Source organism: Lutjanus erythropterus, chromosome 9 (assembly GCF_056507025.1).
Source record: "Lutjanus erythropterus isolate fLutEry1 chromosome 9, fLutEry1.hap2, whole genome shotgun sequence".
Taxonomy (NCBI): domain Eukaryota; kingdom Metazoa; phylum Chordata; class Actinopteri; order Lutjaniformes; family Lutjanidae; genus Lutjanus; species Lutjanus erythropterus.
The window spans coordinates 22,855,555-22,875,775 of NC_139325.1; the positions used below are offsets into that span (position 1 = coordinate 22,855,555).

At 39.2% G+C, this 20,221-nt stretch overlaps 1 protein-coding gene across 6 annotated transcripts; it reads right to left on the minus strand.

Annotated features, from left to right (window-relative positions):
• Positions 1-1,458: 1,458 nt before the first annotated feature.
• LOC146321474 (uncharacterized) lies at positions 1,459-12,863 on the minus strand. 6 transcript variants are annotated; one of them, XM_084726645.1, is made up of 4 exons: positions 12,499-12,857; positions 11,981-12,093; positions 7,188-7,849; positions 1,459-5,084 (listed from the first exon to the last, which is right to left on the minus strand). In XM_084726645.1, the coding sequence occupies exons 3-4, from the start codon at positions 7,402-7,404 to the stop codon at positions 2,719-2,721; spliced, it is 2,583 nt and encodes an 860-aa protein (XP_084582771.1). In that variant the 5' UTR covers positions 7,405-7,849; positions 11,981-12,093; positions 12,499-12,857; the 3' UTR covers positions 1,459-2,718. The 6 variants fall into 6 exon arrangements, with proteins under 6 accessions (XP_084582771.1, XP_084582768.1, XP_084582766.1 ...); XM_084726642.1 differs by having other exon boundaries at positions 1,459-7,849; positions 12,503-12,863; XM_084726640.1 differs by having other exon boundaries at positions 1,459-7,849; positions 12,499-12,863.
• Between the last annotated feature and the right edge of the window lie 7,358 nt (positions 12,864-20,221).

The following is a 20,221-nucleotide window of genomic DNA, read 5'->3' on the forward strand; positions in this document are numbered from 1 at the left end:
GTTGCCTTAGTTCTTCCTCCTGGTAGGAACTCGTCTCAGTAAATATTAGAAAAAGTAGCCTACTTCACAGTTGCAGGGAGCATGAAAAACATTGTGCATTGCAGGAATTCACCCCTGTGATTTTCTTTTAAGAGTTAGACATGAAAAACTTGGCATTTAAATAGCTGGCATACTTAAGTCATCGCACAGCTCAATAATTAAGTGAACATGACTATGATGAACTAAATGTTAATAACATTAAATACAGTAATAATTCTTTATAATAAAACTAAATAACTGAAGGTTTTGTCCACCTGTGGGCCCCTAAGACAGTTACCAATCATATCATCATATTTTGTAAGTTTGCAAGCTGACATATCAATATCAGATTTTCATCAGAACAGATTTTATCAGAACTCCGTAATGACTGTATCTGCCCCAAAAATCCAGTGTTACTCAGTCCCTAAATTAGTAGTAAAGAATGAAGATGAAGAAAAATAACTTTGATGTGACTTGAACAGTACACTATGTTCTATCAAAAAAAAAGCTTTCTTGCAATATTTCAGTCTGTGGCAAATTGATCACTTCCTCCAAGATCCAACCACTTTTAAAACCTTGATAACACTACATTAAAATTTAAGTGTTTTCAAGGATTTACAGCACCTACAAACCCTGATACTTACAACTTTGAAAGCATTTTCACTTGCAGGATGTTGTGGTTGGTGTCACTCACATGACTATCAAATAATTTGGAGAAGCTACTTTTCCTGTCATGAAATTATCAATTTGGAAACAGAACAGGTTAACATGAAGACATTTTTTGATTTTCTAATGATGGGAATTATAGTTCCCATGAATGCAAAACTACTTGCATTACATTTCATTCTTAAAACCACACTGACTTGTACACAGTCAGATTATATGAAGTGGTACTTGGGAAGCATTTTGTTTTCTTTGAGGCATTAATCTTGTAGTAAACAGCAGACAGGCACATAATTCAGTCACACAACACTCAGCCTCTCTAGTCCACCCCCTATCAGTGCAAAATCCATGTGACTGCCACACTCATCCACACCAGGCCAAGAGAGTATAGTATAAATGAGTTGCTTACTGCCATCTTGTGGAGCTAGGAGTAAGACATTTTACACAGCCATTTATTTCAAGTATGATGACAATATACTGTGTTTTTTTTAACTACTGAAAACAATTCATTACCCTGGAGTAATCTTGCCAGTAACACTGGTAAGTCTACAAACTTCAATGAAGTTTATTGGTATATCAATTACATCCTGAAATCCATTTAATCCACCGAGTGATATGTAATTCACATAGGACATTGAGTTAAATATAATTGTAAAACTTCAATACTGACTTTGGTTACAGTAACATCTTATTTGTGTTCAATTACTAGCAGTTTGTACCATCATCTGGATATTGCAGTAGGTAATTTTGAAGGAGAAATGAAAGGAAAACAAATGATTACACTTAAGGTTTATTCATTGCTGAAATATAATCAACTACTGACTTCTCAGTAAATAATGTGATAGAAATCTACTAAAACTATCATTTTCTTTAGAAGAAAAAAACAAGGCTTGACAGGGGTATGAACATTTCATATGTGAATAAACTTTAAAACTTATTTTTCTTTAGAAGAAAAAGAAAACAAGGCTTGACAGTAAGAATATGATTGCAACTCAGCAAAAAAAAGTAAAAGGTAGAAGGGGTTAAGTATAAGATTGGCATGAAGACTGATTGGGTTACACACATAAATACATGGAATATTACATTTGTTTCTAATATGATAGGTCCTTGTCTTTAACACACTGTGAAGTACTGTAGAAATAATCACTGCTAAAAAGAGCATACAAATAACATGAGATAAACATGTGTTACAGTCCACTTGTTTAACCTGTTTTCAATCTCTTGGTATAAAAGCTAGGAATATCTCAAATAAATGAAGTAAAGTGAACATACTAAGCAAGGCTTTTTGTAAGTTTCTTCATTTTGGCAGGAGAGGGATCCTTGTAATGCTAATTACCAGCAACTTTGACATTTTATCTATACGTGATTAAATCACTAGGGAATATAGAGCAACTTTCAAATCAAGTTTAACACTACAAACTTCTGGGGATATACTGAATAAACCATCACATACTGTAGGAGTGATTTCACAACCTCAGCAAAAAACTTGACCAGAGAACAAACATGCACTGACAAACTATCAACAAAGGTCTTTGTCCCCGTGTCCCTACTCCTAATAAATGCACTTTACATTTTAAAAAAATCCTCAGAGCCTCTAAGTGAACAACAACAAGACAAAGTACACGGCAGAGACGTTTATCATACAGCAAGAGGTGTAGCAGGGTTTCTAGTTATGGGGAAGAGAGAGATACATTAGCAGGTCATTTCACCTAAACTTGTCTAGTAACTGCACAGTGTCAGCCAAGCATAGTGTCAATGCACTTAAGGGGTTAATGAACCTATGGAAACAGTCACATCTTTGAAAACACCTTCCAATATAATCTGGAAGAATTTCTGGTGATATTTTATAGGATGCTCTACAGTAGTTGTTAACACACTCATTCTAATAGTCAGCAGAGTAGATGTCAACAGAGACATGAGGCAAATTCTCCTAAAAGGCAGCATATTATGCCTTTTCAAGTCCCTTTTTTCCACACCTTTCTATTTTAGAACTGAAATATCCCTCTTGTATGCCACTCTTTTCAGATACCAGGATGCTCAGTATCTGTATGGTCCCTGGAGGTATGGCATCTCCCCCTGACCCTCTTGGGTCTGTCTCTCTCCTGGTCTCTTTGAAAGCTTCAGCCTGTTTGCATCTCCTCGCTGCAGTCCTTTAGCCCTGCGGCGGCAGGACACCTTGTGCCTGTGGAGAAGTGTTGCATTCCAGAAGCGAGTGGAGCAGCGTCGGCAGGAGAAAGTCCCTCTGGCACGATGGAAGGCCCGATGGATGAAGGCTGCCAAAGCTCTGTGAGACTGCTTCCCACATACACTGCACCTTAGTCGCTCCTGAGTGGTCGAGGCTCTTTGTGGGTGTTTTACTGCCATGTGGACTAGCAGTCCCGCTTTACGGGAGAACACAGAATTGGGACATATAGGGCAACCAAAACGTTTCACAGGGACTTTGAGAGACGACAGGATCTGCACCTTCATTCCCCCAGTGTTGACAAGCTTATACCCACCACCGCCTGATCCTCCTCCTCGCCTAATTGTCAAACGAAGAGAGCCTTGTTTTTTATTCAGCTGCCCTCTTATTGTACAACTTATCTTTTTCTTCTTTTTGCTTCCATCGAACCTGACTAAATCTTGGGATTCCCACTTATTTTCCCTCCAATCTCTCCTGTTGGACTTTTTTTTTTTCTTCTTGTGTCGTCTCATGTCATCATGTGATAACTGGATGCTGCAGTCAAGCTGTTGGTGGGACTGGGAACCTGACTGATGGGGGGGATGATGGTGGGAGTGATGATGATGATGATGCAGATGATGATGTTCAGTGGAGGGCAGTTCCGTGAGTGGCTGGAACGGGGCTGTGGTGTGAAGCGTGCGGCTACGGGATCCAGCTGGATATATGTGCTCTCCTTTAACCCCGGCTGGAGAATGTGGGTGCTGGGGGGCCATGATTGTAGAATTTGGAGGCAGAGGCTGTGAGTACGATGGAGCGTTGGAGGCTGAAGAATGGGCTGCATCGTAAAAGAGGGGAGAATAACCAGCTGGTGGTTGAGGGGGCGCCTGTTGGTGGCTATGAGTGACAACGCTAAGACTCTGCCCTCCGTGGCTCTCTGTGGAAGGAGCCATTTGTAGCAGGGCATTGGTAGCAGCCTCGCTCTCTGATGCTGACTGATTAACATCACTCCCACTTCTGTTGTCTCCAGACCCACTGCTGCCTTCTTGTGGGTTAGACGGTTCAGTTCGGGTCATCCCATGCTGTGATTGCCTATGTCGAGTGAGGCTATTAGAGTAAGCAAATGCCTTCCCACATACCTCACAGCAGAAGAGCTTTTCACCCCCACCTTCATGAACCGTCTGGTGATGAGCGGTGAGATGGAAGTGATGGCGGAACGACTTCCAACATATAGCACAAGTGTAGAGACGAGGTGGAGGTGGGGGCTCCGGTTGGGGTGGCGGTGGAGGCTGTGGCTGGGGGTTGGTGTCTTGAGGCTTGACGTCTTGAGAGTAGTAATAGGAGGAGGTGCTTGGTGCTTGGTTCTGGCTCCTGTCTTGGGCCACGCTACATTGAGGGTTTGGGTTAAAGCTGTTAAGGTTCTCCGCAGCTGGTGTGGTGGGCACTTCCTCCATCTCACCTTTCTGGTGGAGTTTGCTGTGCCTCCGGAGGCTCTGGGAGTAACCAAACTCTTTCCCACAGATGCTGCATTTGTAATTCTTTGCCCCAGAGTGTACTGTTTGATGCTTGCTGAGGTGAAACGCCTCTCTGAAATACTTTCCACATATAGTGCAGTGGTGGGGCTTTTCTCCAGTATGGATGCGGTCGTGCCTGCGTAGGGTCTCGCGACGTGCGAATCCCTTACCGCAGACACTGCAGAGGTGAGTGCGTGGGAGTCCACTGGGACCCATTCTGGGGGTGTATTGCCTACGTTTGGGGGGTTGTCCACCAGGTGCAGGATCCTTCTTAGCTCTGGGTTTGCGGGGGCGTTTTGGTTTGGCAGTAGGATTCTGTGGGTTGCTGCTCATAGCCTCTTGACTCCCAACACCTCTGAAATTCTTATCCATGCCAGAGGTTGAGGAGGGTGAGCCCAGAGGACCTAAACCAAGACCACCTAGTAGACCTCCTATGATGTCTCCCCTATCATCCCCTCTATTTCCACTGTTACTAGCTGCCGTTATAGCAGAGATTGCATTATTGACAGAGCTAGTGACATCATCCTCTGAGTCATCCAGTAGAGAAGAAAGGGGCAGGTGGGGCTGTTGCTGCGGATGGTGGTGCTGGCTGTGGCTCTGTGAGTGTGGATGCAGTGTTGGGGCCAGGGGTGCCTTTCTCAGAGCTGGGCCGGCCATCCCACTTCCACAGGGGGAGGCACCAGAGTAGCATGGAGATGGATTACCTTGAGAACGGTGGTCATCATGGTAGCCTGTGTAACGATTCCGAGAGTAGTCAGTGGGGTATTTACCATCTGTTCTGTCCCTGTCATTTGAATTCCCTCCCCTTCCAGCCTGAAACAGACCATCACATCCTAAACCTGATTTTGGTTCGCCTTCCCCCACAATGATTACCCCATCTTCTTCCTCAGTTTTCCCATAAATAATCCCTCTATTGCTTTGATAAGTTCCCCCTCCTCCGTTACCTCCTCCACCCCCTCCCCCGACTCTGTCCTCACCATCAGTTCCTGTCTTGCTGCCCCTTTGTTTGGGTCCCCTACCTGGCTTGCCGCAGGTGCCTGAGGCAGCATGGTTGAGTAGAGAGGTGCTCTCACGGAAGGCACGACCACAGGCGGGACATCGGAATGGCTTTTCCTCATGTATCTTCTCATGGCGTGTCAGTGACTCTCTACGATTAAAAGCCCGAGAGCAGGTGGAGCAGCCATATGGGCGGGCTGAAGAGTGTATAACACCATGTTGCAGGAGGTGCCCTTTTTTCTTAAAGCCTTTGCCACAATCGGGGCAATGAAATATTTTGTCTGGGCTAGGACAAGAATTGGTGGGCTGGGGATTTTCTTGGGTCGAATGGGGAAGGCTTGGGTCAGACTGTGTTTTAATATGAACAGGGTTCGGGCCAGTAGTGCTAGTATTGCTAGTACCTGCTGTTGTTGGCTCATGCATGCGCATATGCCTGCGAAGGCTTGAAAGGTGCGGGAAGCTTTTGCCACAATCTCCACAGCTATAAATGGGCTCTGTATCAGATTCTGTGGGGTTGGGTTGCATTGAGCTCTGGTTATCAGATTTAGAAAGGTGAGAATCATTAGTAACCAGTACTGAGGCAGCAGTGGAAGAGGGAGCAGAGGAGGAGGAGGAAGAAACTACAGAAGAGGATGAAGATGATGAGGCAAGCAGGGATGATGGGTCTCCACCCATATTTGACATACCAACCCCACTCCCAATTAAAGCTGGGGGCTGACCATGACTAAGCCCCCCACCATTACTAGTCGTGCTAGGGTTACCGCTGTGGCTACTGTGGCCATGATTGCTGTTGCTATTACTTGCGCTATCAGATTTTCTCTGCGGCAAATAGCCAGCCATAGCTTTCTTCCTCCTACTGCTACTGGTACCACTACTACTACTTCCACCTCCACTGCTTTCCCCTTTACCATCATCCTTAGATAATGATAAATGAAGGGGCAAAGGGAGGGGCAACCCTGCTTCCTGCTGCATTAGAGAAGCTATCTGATTTGATGAGAGGACAGGGATGCCCTGGAAGTCAAAGCCACTCAGCGATGAGGGCTGGGAGCCTGGGTGGAGTGGGTGGTGAGGATGAGAATGAGAATGAGGATGAGAAAGGGTGTGAGGTGGAAGCTGTTGCTGCTGGGGAGGCTGCTGTGGACCCTGCTGTGGCTGGGGAGTGGAGTGACTGTGTGAGTGAGAAGAATGCAAAGCGGGAGGCGGAGCAAGACTAGTACTAGGTTCCCCACCTGTCTGACTTAAACCAATCCCTAAGTGGTTATGGGTTCCCTGTTGAACAAGAAATTGCTCTAAACTAGCATTAGCAGGCACCCCAGAAAGAAAATACTGATTAGCAGCTAACATGCAACTAAATTGTTGGTGAAGACTCCGTGCATCAGACTGGGCCCCAACCAACTGGTGTCCCAATGAGCTGACTGCACTGCTGCTAGGAGGGTTATTAGAGGTGGCCACAGAGGTTGAAGGGGAAGGAGAGGAAGAGGAGGGACCAGATGATGCTTGGGGGACAGAGAGGCCGGGATGCAAAGGAGGAGGGGGTGGAGGTGCTGATGTTACTAATCCTCCTAATCCCCCAGCACTCCCACTACTGCTACTTCCCCCAGCAAAGTGCTCAAAGCGGCCTACACCTGGGTGTAACTGCTCCTGTGCTAGTGCTGCCTCAGACGGGTGGAAAGAGCGCAGGAACTGTGGGTAGCCTGAAGAATGGCTTGAGCTGCTGCTGCTCATCTTGCTTGACTTTGAACGAGAGCTCTGAGATGAGGAAGGCTGTTGTTGTAAAGGTGGGGGAGGAGGGGCACTCATCTTGGCAAAAATGGAGGCAGAATCAGAAAAGGCGTTACCTCTAGACCCCTGCAGGGGGCCCAAGCCAAGTCCAGACAGAAGAGCTCCAGAAGACTCAGCCTGCTGCTGCTGCTGCTGCTGGAGTTGATGCTGGTGAAGTTGCACTTGCTGTTGATGCTGTAGTTGTCGATCTAAACCAAGGCCTTTGAACTGGTGGGCCTGGTGCCCACTTAACATCTCTATAATGTCCAGATTGTATTTTCCAAATTGGAACATTTCCCACTCACTGGCACATGGGGTTGTAGGGGCCAAACCTCCAGCGCTAGGAGCGGCAACAATGATCCCACCACTTACTGGCGAAAGACAAACTTTATCCTATAAGTGTGAGGTTATTATTTTTCCAGAACTACTTGAATGTCTTAAACCTAAAGTTCGTCACTCCAGATAGTTTACTTCTGGTGCTGCTACTCCCTGTTGATCATCCACTGCCCACACTCTACTTCCAAAATGAGTGGGGTAGCCAGGAAGAGGAGTTTATGATCACAGGGTAAAAATGTCTTAAAACAGGTAGATGAGTTCCACCTAATTTCAAAATTGCTTAGAATAGTTTTTTATTGAGAAGCAGTTCAAATGACTCCTTCCTGTTTCCTTTTACTTCGTTGACATTTTCCTTCATCTAAGCAAGATTCCTCATCCGTGTTCAGCCAAGAAGTTCCTAAAGCTGAAAAAACAAAATTCACAAAAGGATGAAAGTCATAGAGAGGAACAAGACTATAATTTTGAAAAAAAATTTATTTACTGTCCCTTGAAAATTAAAGTATACCAACTGTTAAAACTATATAGACAGAAACTTAAGTCTGTGCTGTAACATTACAAAACACATAAGTTTATGTAAGTGGGTCATATTAGGGGAAATGATCATCTGCATACATTCAGCATTGTGATTACAAAGTCACAAGGCTTATTCTAAGTCGAATACTTTGACACTGGGTTTAAATTCCCTTACATATCGTTTCTACATTTATATTAGATTTGACACCACGAATAAGTACTTGAATTATTAAGTTCCAATTATCAGTAGTTTCTTATTTATGTTGCAATTTACCTACCTTATTATTGTGAGCCAATTAGTCCCTCAGTTTAAGTGAGAAATGTGACCAATGCAATTACTAATTACACTGGAAAAAAAAAAAAAAAAAAGAAAAGAAACATTTTTGGTTTATGACAGGTGAAGAAATGTAAATTTAAACAAATTAAAAATTATCTCTTTCCAAATAATTCTACTTTCACAGCAATTTCGGCACAGTAACAAACATATGCAATCTCTCATATTTTATAACTTACCATGATGTGGTTCTGCCGGATTGCAACAGGGTGCAAAATTAACTTTTTGGTCCATTGGCCAAATGGCTTTTTTTTGAGCCACTTAACAGATCACAGATCAGATTTTTTGGTTGATGAGTGAAATAAATCTACCTGCTACTTGTACATTTTTTCAAGCATTTGGCTGTTGCAAATTTTGGTTCCTGGCAGCACAACCAGATGTGTTACATGAATCACAATTCTTTTTATGATACTCTATGTTCATATTTACTATAACTTACTTTCTACACATATAGCTGTTCATTCTAGGCTTCTGCCATAAGAGTGAGTTAGGTAAGTTAGCAGTAAAAAGAGGCAGACATTACTTAATTAACAAAGCTACTTTGGAGAGTGACCCACTTTCTTACAGTAATACACACTGGCCTGTCTACTGCTTTAACCTTTATATGCTGAAAAAGTCCTCTCACAAATGACATACAGTATATAAGTGGCTAAATGTTTATTGAGGAAGAGGTACTGACAGAATATAGTTACGCACTTTTGGTTAAATGAAGGTGTACACATGTAACTGATTATTTGGATTTTACCCACACTACCTATATCGGTGGCAACAATGCTACATTTTACTGCTACCCACTACACTAACTACATTTTGTGTTAACAGAAAATCCAATATCACAGAAATAAAAATGAAAGAGCTTTTTATTACTTACCCACATTCATTAAAATTGAATCATGAAAATGTTCAAATAACAGATCATTTTTATACAGTTTAAGATTATATTCATTCTTAAGGTTCTTTTAAAGTCATATTTCTGCATACCTTAAATTAGAGGAAACCATTGGGACACTGTCCCTTATCCACGTTTTCCTTTTCAACATGAAACCATTCATTTGTCATTAGTGTGGAACTACACATCAGAGAGCAGTACTAAATGTTTTCAAATGCAGGTCAGTCTGTCCTGCAAAAAAATGTTAATTATTTATATTAAATCCTCATTTAGAACTTACATGAGCACATCTTCTAGCCCCAACGTTTATCACACTTTTTTCATTTCTGTTTTAGTTTATTATAAGCTAGCCACATAGGCATACAAGTATTTAGTAAATTAAACAAATGTCTGTTTCATTCTCAACCTAAAATCTGTATATGGGATTGTATTCTCTTTCATAAATGTTCTCAAAGTAATACTGGTAATCATCTAAGCAATCATCTGAGTAATAATAATGGGCATAGTTACACAGTATCTTGCGCTGTGTAGTACTTTAAGGTGGGTCAAGAGGATGACTAACTTGCAGATATCGAGTTACATCCATTCATATTGTTATAATTCATCCTGAACACTGACTCATTTTTATTTATATCTATAGCACTTTGTTACTGTTTGCACAATCTCATCAAATACTTATCTGTTTTTGCTGTACTTGCAATCACTGCAATGACAATACAGTTGAATTATATAAAATCTAACTCCAACTATTAATAACAACAGGATAATTCTAAATCATTCAGATAAGATATGGTAAAAATCATAATGCAATTACTTTGATATTTCAATACGATTCCTGGTTATTGTGAATGATCATTTTTGCAACTTTGCATCACATTTTTTATTTTCACTTTTTAAAATCATGCCGATATGATATTTGTTGGGATCTATACCAAACAAATATGATTTCTTTTATCCGGGGAACAAACTCTGTAGGCCAAGGAATCTCTGCAGCAGTATAATACTTCATTACAATGCTGTTTTGTGACACATTTTCCTTTTATCAAAAAAATGCAGATTCTGCAATTTGGATATTGTAATTTCAATAATATTTCAATTAAGTGTGTAGCCCTAATACTGGTTATAATTCATCCTATAGCACCTTGTTACTGCCTGTACTATCAGGTCTGAAACTGAATCAAAACAGGGTTTTTTTGAACTTGCATTCTATCTTTTAGTTTGTTTATTACCAGACAGTCATAAAGACATACAAGTATTTATGTCATTAAACTGTCAGTTTCAATCTTATCTTAAAATCAGTCCATATAGTTATGTAAAAATATATAGATGGGTTTCGAAGGCATACTAGTAGTGGACAATGTGTGTAGTTCAAGAGTATGACTAACCTGTAGATATCAAGTTACATCGATTCACATTGCACATAGGTTATAATTCATCCTGAGTCATTTTTATTTATATCTATAACACCATGTTACTGTTTGCACAATGGCTGAACAATTAACAGGAATTTTATCGAATCTGCGTTATGGACTAGTGCCTTATCCAGATCACAGAATGCAATGCTTTTTAAAGGCAAAATATGAGTCAAAATGCTATTCTCAATTCAGTTTTGTGGTGCTGTAGAGATGTCCCAGCCTACAAATTGTTTTCTACAGACTAAGTTCTACAAATATCTTTGTCATCTTTGTTTGACACATATATTTCTTAAAAAAAAAAAACTAAGTATGCTCACTGTAATTTATTTGTCAAGGGAAATGACAATAATGATAAAAATGATCATCCCTCCAATATCGTGAATCATTGCAATAGTAATGAGTCAAAATAATTGTAATTACATATTTTTTTCCAATTGTTCAGCTCTAATTGCATCTGTTCAGATACTGAACTGTTTTATGTTGTACTTGCACTCGCTATGTGTTGTGACGATAAAGGTGAATTACATCTAATCTAACTCCAACTATCAATATCAATAGGATAACTCTGTATAATTTAAGTAAATAAATCCACTTGGTTATACTTTATCCTGTGCATTGACTCATTTTTATTTTCATCTATAGTACTTTGTTACTGTACTATCTGATCAGTAGAAATGCAACAACTGATCAATTAGTCCATCGATAGAAAATTAATTGCCAACTATTTTGATAAATGAGTAATTGTTTCAGTTATTTTTCAAGCATAATCTCAAACATTTGCTGGCCCAAGTTTGCTACATGTAAGAATTTGGAGCGTTTCTTTGTCATTTATGATAGTAAATGAACAGTCTTTGGGCTTCAGACTGCCGGTTGGACAAAAGAAGCTATTTGAAGATGTCACTTTGGGATCTGGAAAATTGTGATGAGTATTTTTTTTGTTTGTTTTTTGATTATTTGTAAGTTTTTTGATATTTTATAGACTAAACGATTAATCAATTAATTGTGAAAATATTCAAAAGACTAGTCGATAATGTAAACAGTTGTTAGTTGTAGCCCTATTCATCAGACAGAAAAACGTTTTTTGTTGTGCTCATTATGTGCAATGACAATAGAGTTGAAGTATATCTAACTCTAATTACCAGGAACAACCTGATAAATCTATACAAAAAAAAAAAAAACACTTTAATATACTTTCCATGGTTAAAACAGGGAGAATTTGAAAATTTAACTGTTGCATTATGCCTAATTATTGAACTGTATAAAGGTGAATTGTTGTGAAGTTAAATTATCCCATTACTCTACTTGTGAACAGGCTGAAAGTGCACTGTCTGTAGCAGAATCACTCACTTTGAATCTAATTTTGCTCACCTCGTAAAATCTTACCGTTTCCTCTAATCGATGCGATGAACCTAGCGGGGAGTGAGCTCCCCTGGCAGATGGGGGAGATAATCTATTGCATATTTGACTGCCTCTCATTTTACTGTAAATCACCAATCCTGTGGAGAAGAAGAGCAGAAATACATCAGTAAATTAACATCAGTATCACACTCGGTGCACAATGTAAACATTAGCAGGCGCAAGTAATAACGGATGCACTCGAGGTAGCATCCTGTAATAGTATTGGCTACAAGCATTTGGATGAAAAAAAGGAAAACATTGGACGCGCTTGCATGAAAAACTTCACGGTTCTCTTTAGCATCATATTTTACACTGGCTCGGCGCGTTTAGCCGTTCGGTGCCACACGCAGTCTAGAAAACCACATAACCGTTGGTGCTGCAGCTGCTGCTAACGTTAGCCATCCTTCCACACCACAATATTAAAAGCATGCCGACTACCGTTAACATTACGATGCTAGCGTTAGCATATACATCTGCGTAACCTATTTTCGGCAAATGTTTACCTACGCATCCAGTCGCAGAGCACAGTTGCAGATGGATGAGGCCTGTCACGCCTTCTTCTAACCGCCTAGCTAGCTATCGTCCGCTTCCATTTCTGCGTGCTGTTTTCCAGTCGTTAGCCAGAGCCATTTTCACTGATGCTGAGCTGGGTGAAAGCTTACACCGATCCCCGCAGAAATCAACGGACACCGACACCGCAGCCGCCTCCTCTCCATTGGATTACGACCGTTTGCGCTGACAGAGAGCTTTTGCTAAACAGGTTTCCCGTCGAGGAAAATTTGGGTGGTCGGTGATAATATTTTTGGGTAAAAGTGAGTGACGTGTGCTCTCTTAACATTGGTCCTTTCCGGCCCTTGTAATATTTCCGGGTAGCACGAGCGGGGCTCACGGGCGGTTGAATAGGGCTCACAACGGATCCACCGTCTGGTTAAAGGGGATCGTTTAACACTAACGGTTCATATTCACATAATAAGTGTCCAGTACACTCCCACAACCCTCTGTAAGAGTATATCAAAAGATACTCAGTCTCAGTAGAGGATGATAACTTTTCCTCAGGCTGCATAATGGCTGATGCCTTATAGGCCTGTTATACCATAAGAATATTATATCTTAGACCAGTCATTCTCAAAGACTGGGTCGGGACCCACAGCTGGGTCACAGGAAATTTTATTTGGGTCCCCAAATAAATAAAATACTCTTGAGCAAATTCTGCAAATTAAACTTTATATTTGCAGTGCACCTTTTATAAAGCTTTCGCAAGGTGTTTATTATTTTACTGATGAGAGGAAAAAACAAGAGCTGTTAATTTCTTCTAAATGCATCTATTTTGTCTCATTTATAAAAATGATCTATGTTGTTTTCCGTATAAGAGGAAATAAAAACAATGAGATGGTCTGTTAACTCAGATTAAATGGTATTATTTTCTAATTTCTTAAGTTTTAACATGTATATATGTTTTCAATAAAGTGTTGAGAAAACAAACAAAACACAACACAAAATAACTTCTCCCAGAGTTTATTGATAAGGCCTATTGTGACTTGAGTCACAACGGTTTATCTTTTTTAAGAAGTGGGTCCCCAGGAAAAAAAAAAGTTTGTCTTTGACTATGAAATTTCATGAAAATACAAAGGTCAAAAGTACCGTTAAGATGTTTTTTAGTTTAGAAACAAGGTGCCTACTTTTCAAGGCATTAAAACCTATATAAAACCAATATAATATATCAACTGCTCATTCCTCTTAACTGGCTGGTTGGGGCTGCAATTTATCAACAGCTGCTAGGTTAAAACAAGGTTTACCCACTAGCAGTGTTGGAGAGTAATTAGGTGCATGTAACTGTGCAAGTTAACTACTGAAACAGTGATATGAATGTAGTTTAACTACCACCCAGCTACTGCAAATTATTATTGGAGCTAGGCAGTCAAGATAGCATTAAAAAGGGTTTGAATTATGGCATATAAGTAAATATTTAAATGGCTTATCATTATAATGAACTTTACATCAGCTATGTATAATCTGCATGTTTAGACAGGTATAATCCAGTGAGGTTTGGTATGAACTTAGTTTAGCTAAAAATAAAGAGAGAGAAATGAAAAGTTCAGTATGATGATTCATTTTATGCCAATATTCAATCATTTTGATGCTCGTAGGCACAACAGTTGCATTGTCCATGAATATTAGGCTGGGACAGACAACATTTTCCCTATTTAATGTGACATCTGGTGTAATCAACTCACACTTCAGGTTTTCTGTGTGAATACAGACACAGAGACGGATAATTTTATTGGTTGAACAGGTACAAATTAGCGGCGTCTCTGTGCACCTCTATTGTATATATATTGGAGATTAGTAATTGTAATTAGAGTTAGGAACGATCCGATCCAATACTGGTATCAGGTGTCGATACTGATGTCATTCACTCATCAATTATCCAACTGATGTCACAAATCCAGATTTCATAGTGTGATGTTTTTATGACAGCCGTCTGAGGCTTTCCTGGAGTTAATTTGTTTTTCTGCTTTTTATATAGGTCTATATGTCTGTGAGGATTAGTAAGACACAGAGAGGAAAGAGAAGACATGAGGTGAAAGACAGATGGATGTATAGAGAGGAGCAGACATGCAGCCATACTTATGATCCCTGTGTGGCTGTCTGAATGAGGGCTGAGTCATTTACAAGATATGTACTGGTATCAGCAGATATCTGAATTCAGGTATCACAATCAGATCAGAACAGAAAAAAGTGGATCATAAATCCCTAATTGTAATAAATACCAAAGTACATTTTATTTTGAGAAGATGTTTCTCCTGAACAATCTACACCACATTCTGTTTTCTTTCTACTATCTCTCTTCTCAGTCCCATTTGTTTGTCTGTCTAGTTCGTGGTTGTCAGCCTCATTTTAGTTCCACATTTGATCTCGAGGGCAGGACCAGTAAAACCGCTGCATTATAGCTGCATTATACCAATAACAACAACTCCAAATTGTTCCCCTTTTAATGTATCAAATTACAGTTACATCATGAAAACAAAAACAAATGAAAAGACTGAGATGTATTAAGAAAGATATGTGCAGTTTTTCTTGATGCAGTCAGTCTTCTGTCATTACATTAAAACACACAGTTATCTCCTGCCTTACAAACCATTTACAAATCAATAGTTTAGGCATTGCCTTAGCAACAGGGTCCTACCAAAATTATTTTACTATAGAAGTCTGATAGAGTTTCTTTTGTAGGCTACTGAAGCTGCTGATTGACAATATTACACACATTTTTCAATATCTTTAAATATGTTTGCAACAGGTGTTGTTTATTCAGATGACTATGTTCTGGTTTGGAATTAATGACTGCTCTGTAACTGTACATTTTGCAAAGTCATCCATAAGGCTGGATTGGATCCTTTGGCGGGACGGTTCTGGCCCACAGGCCGTACATTTGACACCCCTGGTCTAGATTGTCCTGTAAAAGTATATATAGTATAGATTAATATTGACAAATAACTGATTGATGAAACCAAGACTGTAATTTTATCACTGGCCTTTTAAATCACAAACATTATCTCTAAATACCAGACAAACACCCGTATTGCTTTAAAAAATGTGGATGAAATGCATTGGCAAATAAAAATCACATCGACGTGAGCAGGTTTAAAAATGATCGTCCCAAAATAAAAAACTCCATTTCCAGATCAATATCATTATTAAGAAATACAGATATGAGATTTTAGATATGATTTAAGCATAACTCAAGAACTTAACCTCAGGCTTAATCATTTTATTATACTTCTAGGATTTGATTAATCACCGAGCTCTGATTTTTAAGGATGGTAATCATGCCTGTGTTAGGATGTTAATCGTGTGCACTGAGAATGAGGAACACAGAATCTTTTACTCAGGACCATCAAAGGAGCCGGAAAGCCTTGACTCAGACACACACACACACACACACACACACACACACACACACACACACACACACACACACACACACACACTTGCAATTTGAATATTAATTTGTCTTTTCTTGCAAATTGCGGAGTCTTTCTCAGCTGTCGTCAATGTCATAAACTGAGCATAATTCGTGAAAAATGGGGTTCCACTTTACTTAGCCGATAAATAATGCATTAATATGAATGATGACAGGTGTTGGACAGTGTGGGCTGCTTATGATACCTCCATGAAATGTTGAGTGAAGGTTCATGCAGGTTTTCAAGAGCCACTGAACCTCCTGGTGGTGAAATGTGTAAATTACAATGATTGTAATGCATCAGTGGCAGTGCCAGTGCCTAAATCAAACATAATAATTTTTGTGCCCTTTGTGTACCTGCTGTAAAAATTATTTCTGTATCAGTACAATGCCACAGTCTGCTCTTTCATTTAAGCCCTCATACATCTCAGTGCAATAAATGTATTCACAGGAGGTTTTAAATATGAGCTCCATAGCCCTCACCTCACTCTGAGGATCCTGCAGGTACAGTGTGATATAACTCTGCACTCAGATGGTGCAGAGCTGTGAATTATATGAACACAATTTCACCTTTTCATTTCATTTAAAAGCACAGTTGTCCACTCCCACCGGTGCTGTATATCCTTACTGTGGCTTATACAATATCTCACATCCCGTTGATGTGGGATTTTATCTGTGTGCTCACTAACCTACTGAAGACTAAAAGGCTTTTTGTTAATATGGAGCTGATGCTGCTGGGTTGACCCCTTATAAAACACTAATTTGTCTGGTGATTATTTTTAGAATCTCAATTTCATAATGTATTTCCTTTGACCAGTGGCCTGGTTGCATAAACATGCAAGACATAATATGTCTAAACTTGGACGGTTCCCCTGCCTCAGAGATGTTTTTTCTCTAACAACAATCAGTTACAAAATGTTGCGGAGTGCGCAGTGGGAAGGGAAATAATCTAAATCAGTTTCACCTGGTTCAACAATCATCAGAGATAAAATGTGGTAAAATATCTGTGTAACTATGCTGGAATGCAAATAAATCAACTCAAGTACTGCACTTAAGTACAATTTTGAAGCACTTGTACTCTACCTGAGTATTTCCAGTTCATGCTGCTTTATTCTTCTACTCCATTACATTTATCAGAGGAAAACATTTTTTTGCTAGATTTATTTAACCAATATAGTTATATGATACACCTTTGTAGATTGAACTGCTCATTACCACCCTGACCCACTTCACATGAATGCATCAGTAAAAATAATCCAGTAGTATAATATACAGGGTGCAAAATTAACTTATTGTTTTCATTGGCCAATTGGCTAGTGTGTATCCAAATTTTACCAGCTATTCAATAAATTAGAATAGATTTTTATGAGTGCAGCAAAACTATATTCTCCAAGTATTTGGCTGGTGAGAGATATTAATTTAGAGTCATGATAATATCCAACAAAAAGTGACTAGTGCTTGTTGTCTTCATTGGTTAGGTTGGTTAGGCTTAGGTATGAGGGGTGACTGGTGACGGTTAGGGTAAGAAAATCAGGGTAAACCAATCAGAGGCAGAGTACAGCGGGTCATGACTTTGCCCTCCTGGGGAAAAAATGCTATCCGTAGCCATATGTGAAATATTCAAAGTTCAGTGCCTATTTTTCAACATCAAACTGCACATTTTAGAGTGGCCTTGTACTGTGGCCAGTCCAAGCCACACCTGTGTCATAATCATGCTATTTAATCAGCAAAGAAGTGCTCACAAACATAGACTTTAACAAATTTGTAAACAGAAATTAAGAGAAATACATTTTTTGTGTATACAGTCGATGTCTTAGATTTTTTGACTTTAATTCATGAAAAATGGGAGCAAAAAGTGTTTGTTGATTATGTATTAGATTATTATTCGATTATGTCGATTATTATTATGTATTGAATTGCTCACCACATGCATTTTAAGGGCATTATATGCCATATTTTCCTTTAAAAAATAATGTATAGACTTTAAAGATCCTTTCAAACATGACCCACTGGAAGTGTGTGTGGTGGTGGCTGTATCTGCAGAGAACCTGCTCTCAGTCTGTGTGTCCTTATTTTCTCATTATTCTGCTGAGTTCAGGACGCTTTACCAGCCCAAAACAATAGTATTTGACGTCCTGGGAATCAATTATCTTTTTGGTGCATTCAGAAACAGCTCGGACAAATAATACTGATTCTAACTTTAAGTGACATTTTCACTGCAGGACTTTTACTTGTAAAAGAGTGTATGTCTGTCTCAGATAGATTTTTTTTTTTCCAGAAGACAGATTTTCTGCTGAAACAGAGATGTAGTTCATTGTCTTGCCATGTGTTTTAGCCCCAAAAGAGTGTTAATGTAAATAGATTGTTTTGCAAATTAGTCCTGAATTAGCTTTGTGCAAATGATTAATATAGAAATCTAGAGGCATAAATCTTCCCTCAGAAAGTCTAATTTGAAAATTTACTAGAAACAGCGGTGGAAGGTAAAATGTATGGAGTTTCAACATTTGTCTCTTTAAAAAACTGTGAAAAATGAGGAATATGTTTAAAATATTCATTAAGTAGGAATATACATCAATATCACTGTATGACAGAAAACAGTGCCGTGGTTTGGTAATATGTGCCGGAGAAGTAGACATAATTGCGGAGGATGTAGGTGACTCAAGCACTGATATGTCGCAGGTAGAAAAAAAGAGATTACAAACAGATTATAACTTGTATAATACAATAAGAAATAAAGAAAATCAGTGTAAGAAACCTCACACCGTAATGAATGACAAAATATTTTTTCCACCAACTTTATTATACAAATTCTTTGTAAGTCACTGTCGTATCCAAGGGGATCAATGCATTGAACAATAACAAAAGGGTTGTTTCGAAATTTATAGGCATGAAAATAAATCCATGAATTGAATCACTGGACACGGTCCCTGTCCATACAATTTACTGTTAGTAATGCTTTACATTTCAGGTGGCCATTAACCATCCTCTCTCTAAATGAATTCATAATGGTAAAAACACACACCATATTCATTCATTTCTTTCTGAAAACTAGTCTTTTTTATAGCTTACTTGCCTGTGTATTGGTTCTCAGTTGTGAAAAAGAAATAACCCCTGTAGTTTTGTACTGTAGGAGGCTATTACAATAGAAAGACAACAAAATGTTATGAGTTTGGCACTGTACAATTCATTAAATACTAACACATAATTTGTTGAATCCTCAAATTAATGTCGAAGAGATCACTCAAAATATTCTGATTGTACTAGCTATACAAAATACAATACTTGCACAAATTAGATTAACCATTTATAAAATTGTGATAATGAGTTTTCGATGGATATGGCTTGTGAGATATTACAGACTTTGCTACAGACCTTTTGTGGCTCTATTAAAAAAATCTAATACTACTGTATGTCATCTGTCCTATTTCCCTGAAAAAGACACTCAAAGCATTCAGGTTTCCGTTAGACCTCTGTCTCTCTCCAACCTGTGTAATAAACATTCATCCAAACACACACATACGTTATGGCATCATGGGTTTTGTGTGTGTACACCCATAGTAAGTTATCGGGTCAGGCAGCTGCAGTGGCATTAAAGAGATGGTTCAGATTATTTAACGTGTGATTGTATGAGGTAAGTTTTGATGATCGGTGTATTACCTACAGTATATGGCAGTCAGCACACCCACAATTTGAAGAGGCAGAGAAGGGCAACTGCAAGGAAGCTAACCTGAACCATGAACTGCTGTGGACAGCGAGAAACTGCCATTATATAAGCCAAATATCACGCTCTCCAAACCAACCAAACTTCATAGGCAAAGTCAGCAATTTTACCGTGCTGAATGTAGGAGTTGCTGGTCTACCATTGCTTCAATCTATCAGTTTATTTGTGTTATAGTATGACTTTAGTGAATCCAAATCAACCTTTGAAAACACCAAAGTCACACAAATAACACAAATACACTAACTCCTGTGTTTTGCATGGTAAAATGACTTATTTTGTCTAAGTTTGACTGGTTTGAAAACAGCGATATTGGGCTTATATAACGCCAGTGTCCCATCAGAAAAAGCTGTCTAAATATAGCGTACTCTTAAGGGCATGATTTGCAATATTTTGGCTCAAAAACAATGTATAAACTCATAGAAACATAATCCCTTTCAATCATCATTCATGCCCTCCCTTTGCTTGAATTTTCTTATTTCTCATAATATTGCCACGGTTGCAACGTTTTACCAACCCAAAAACACTGGGATTTTTTCTGACCATT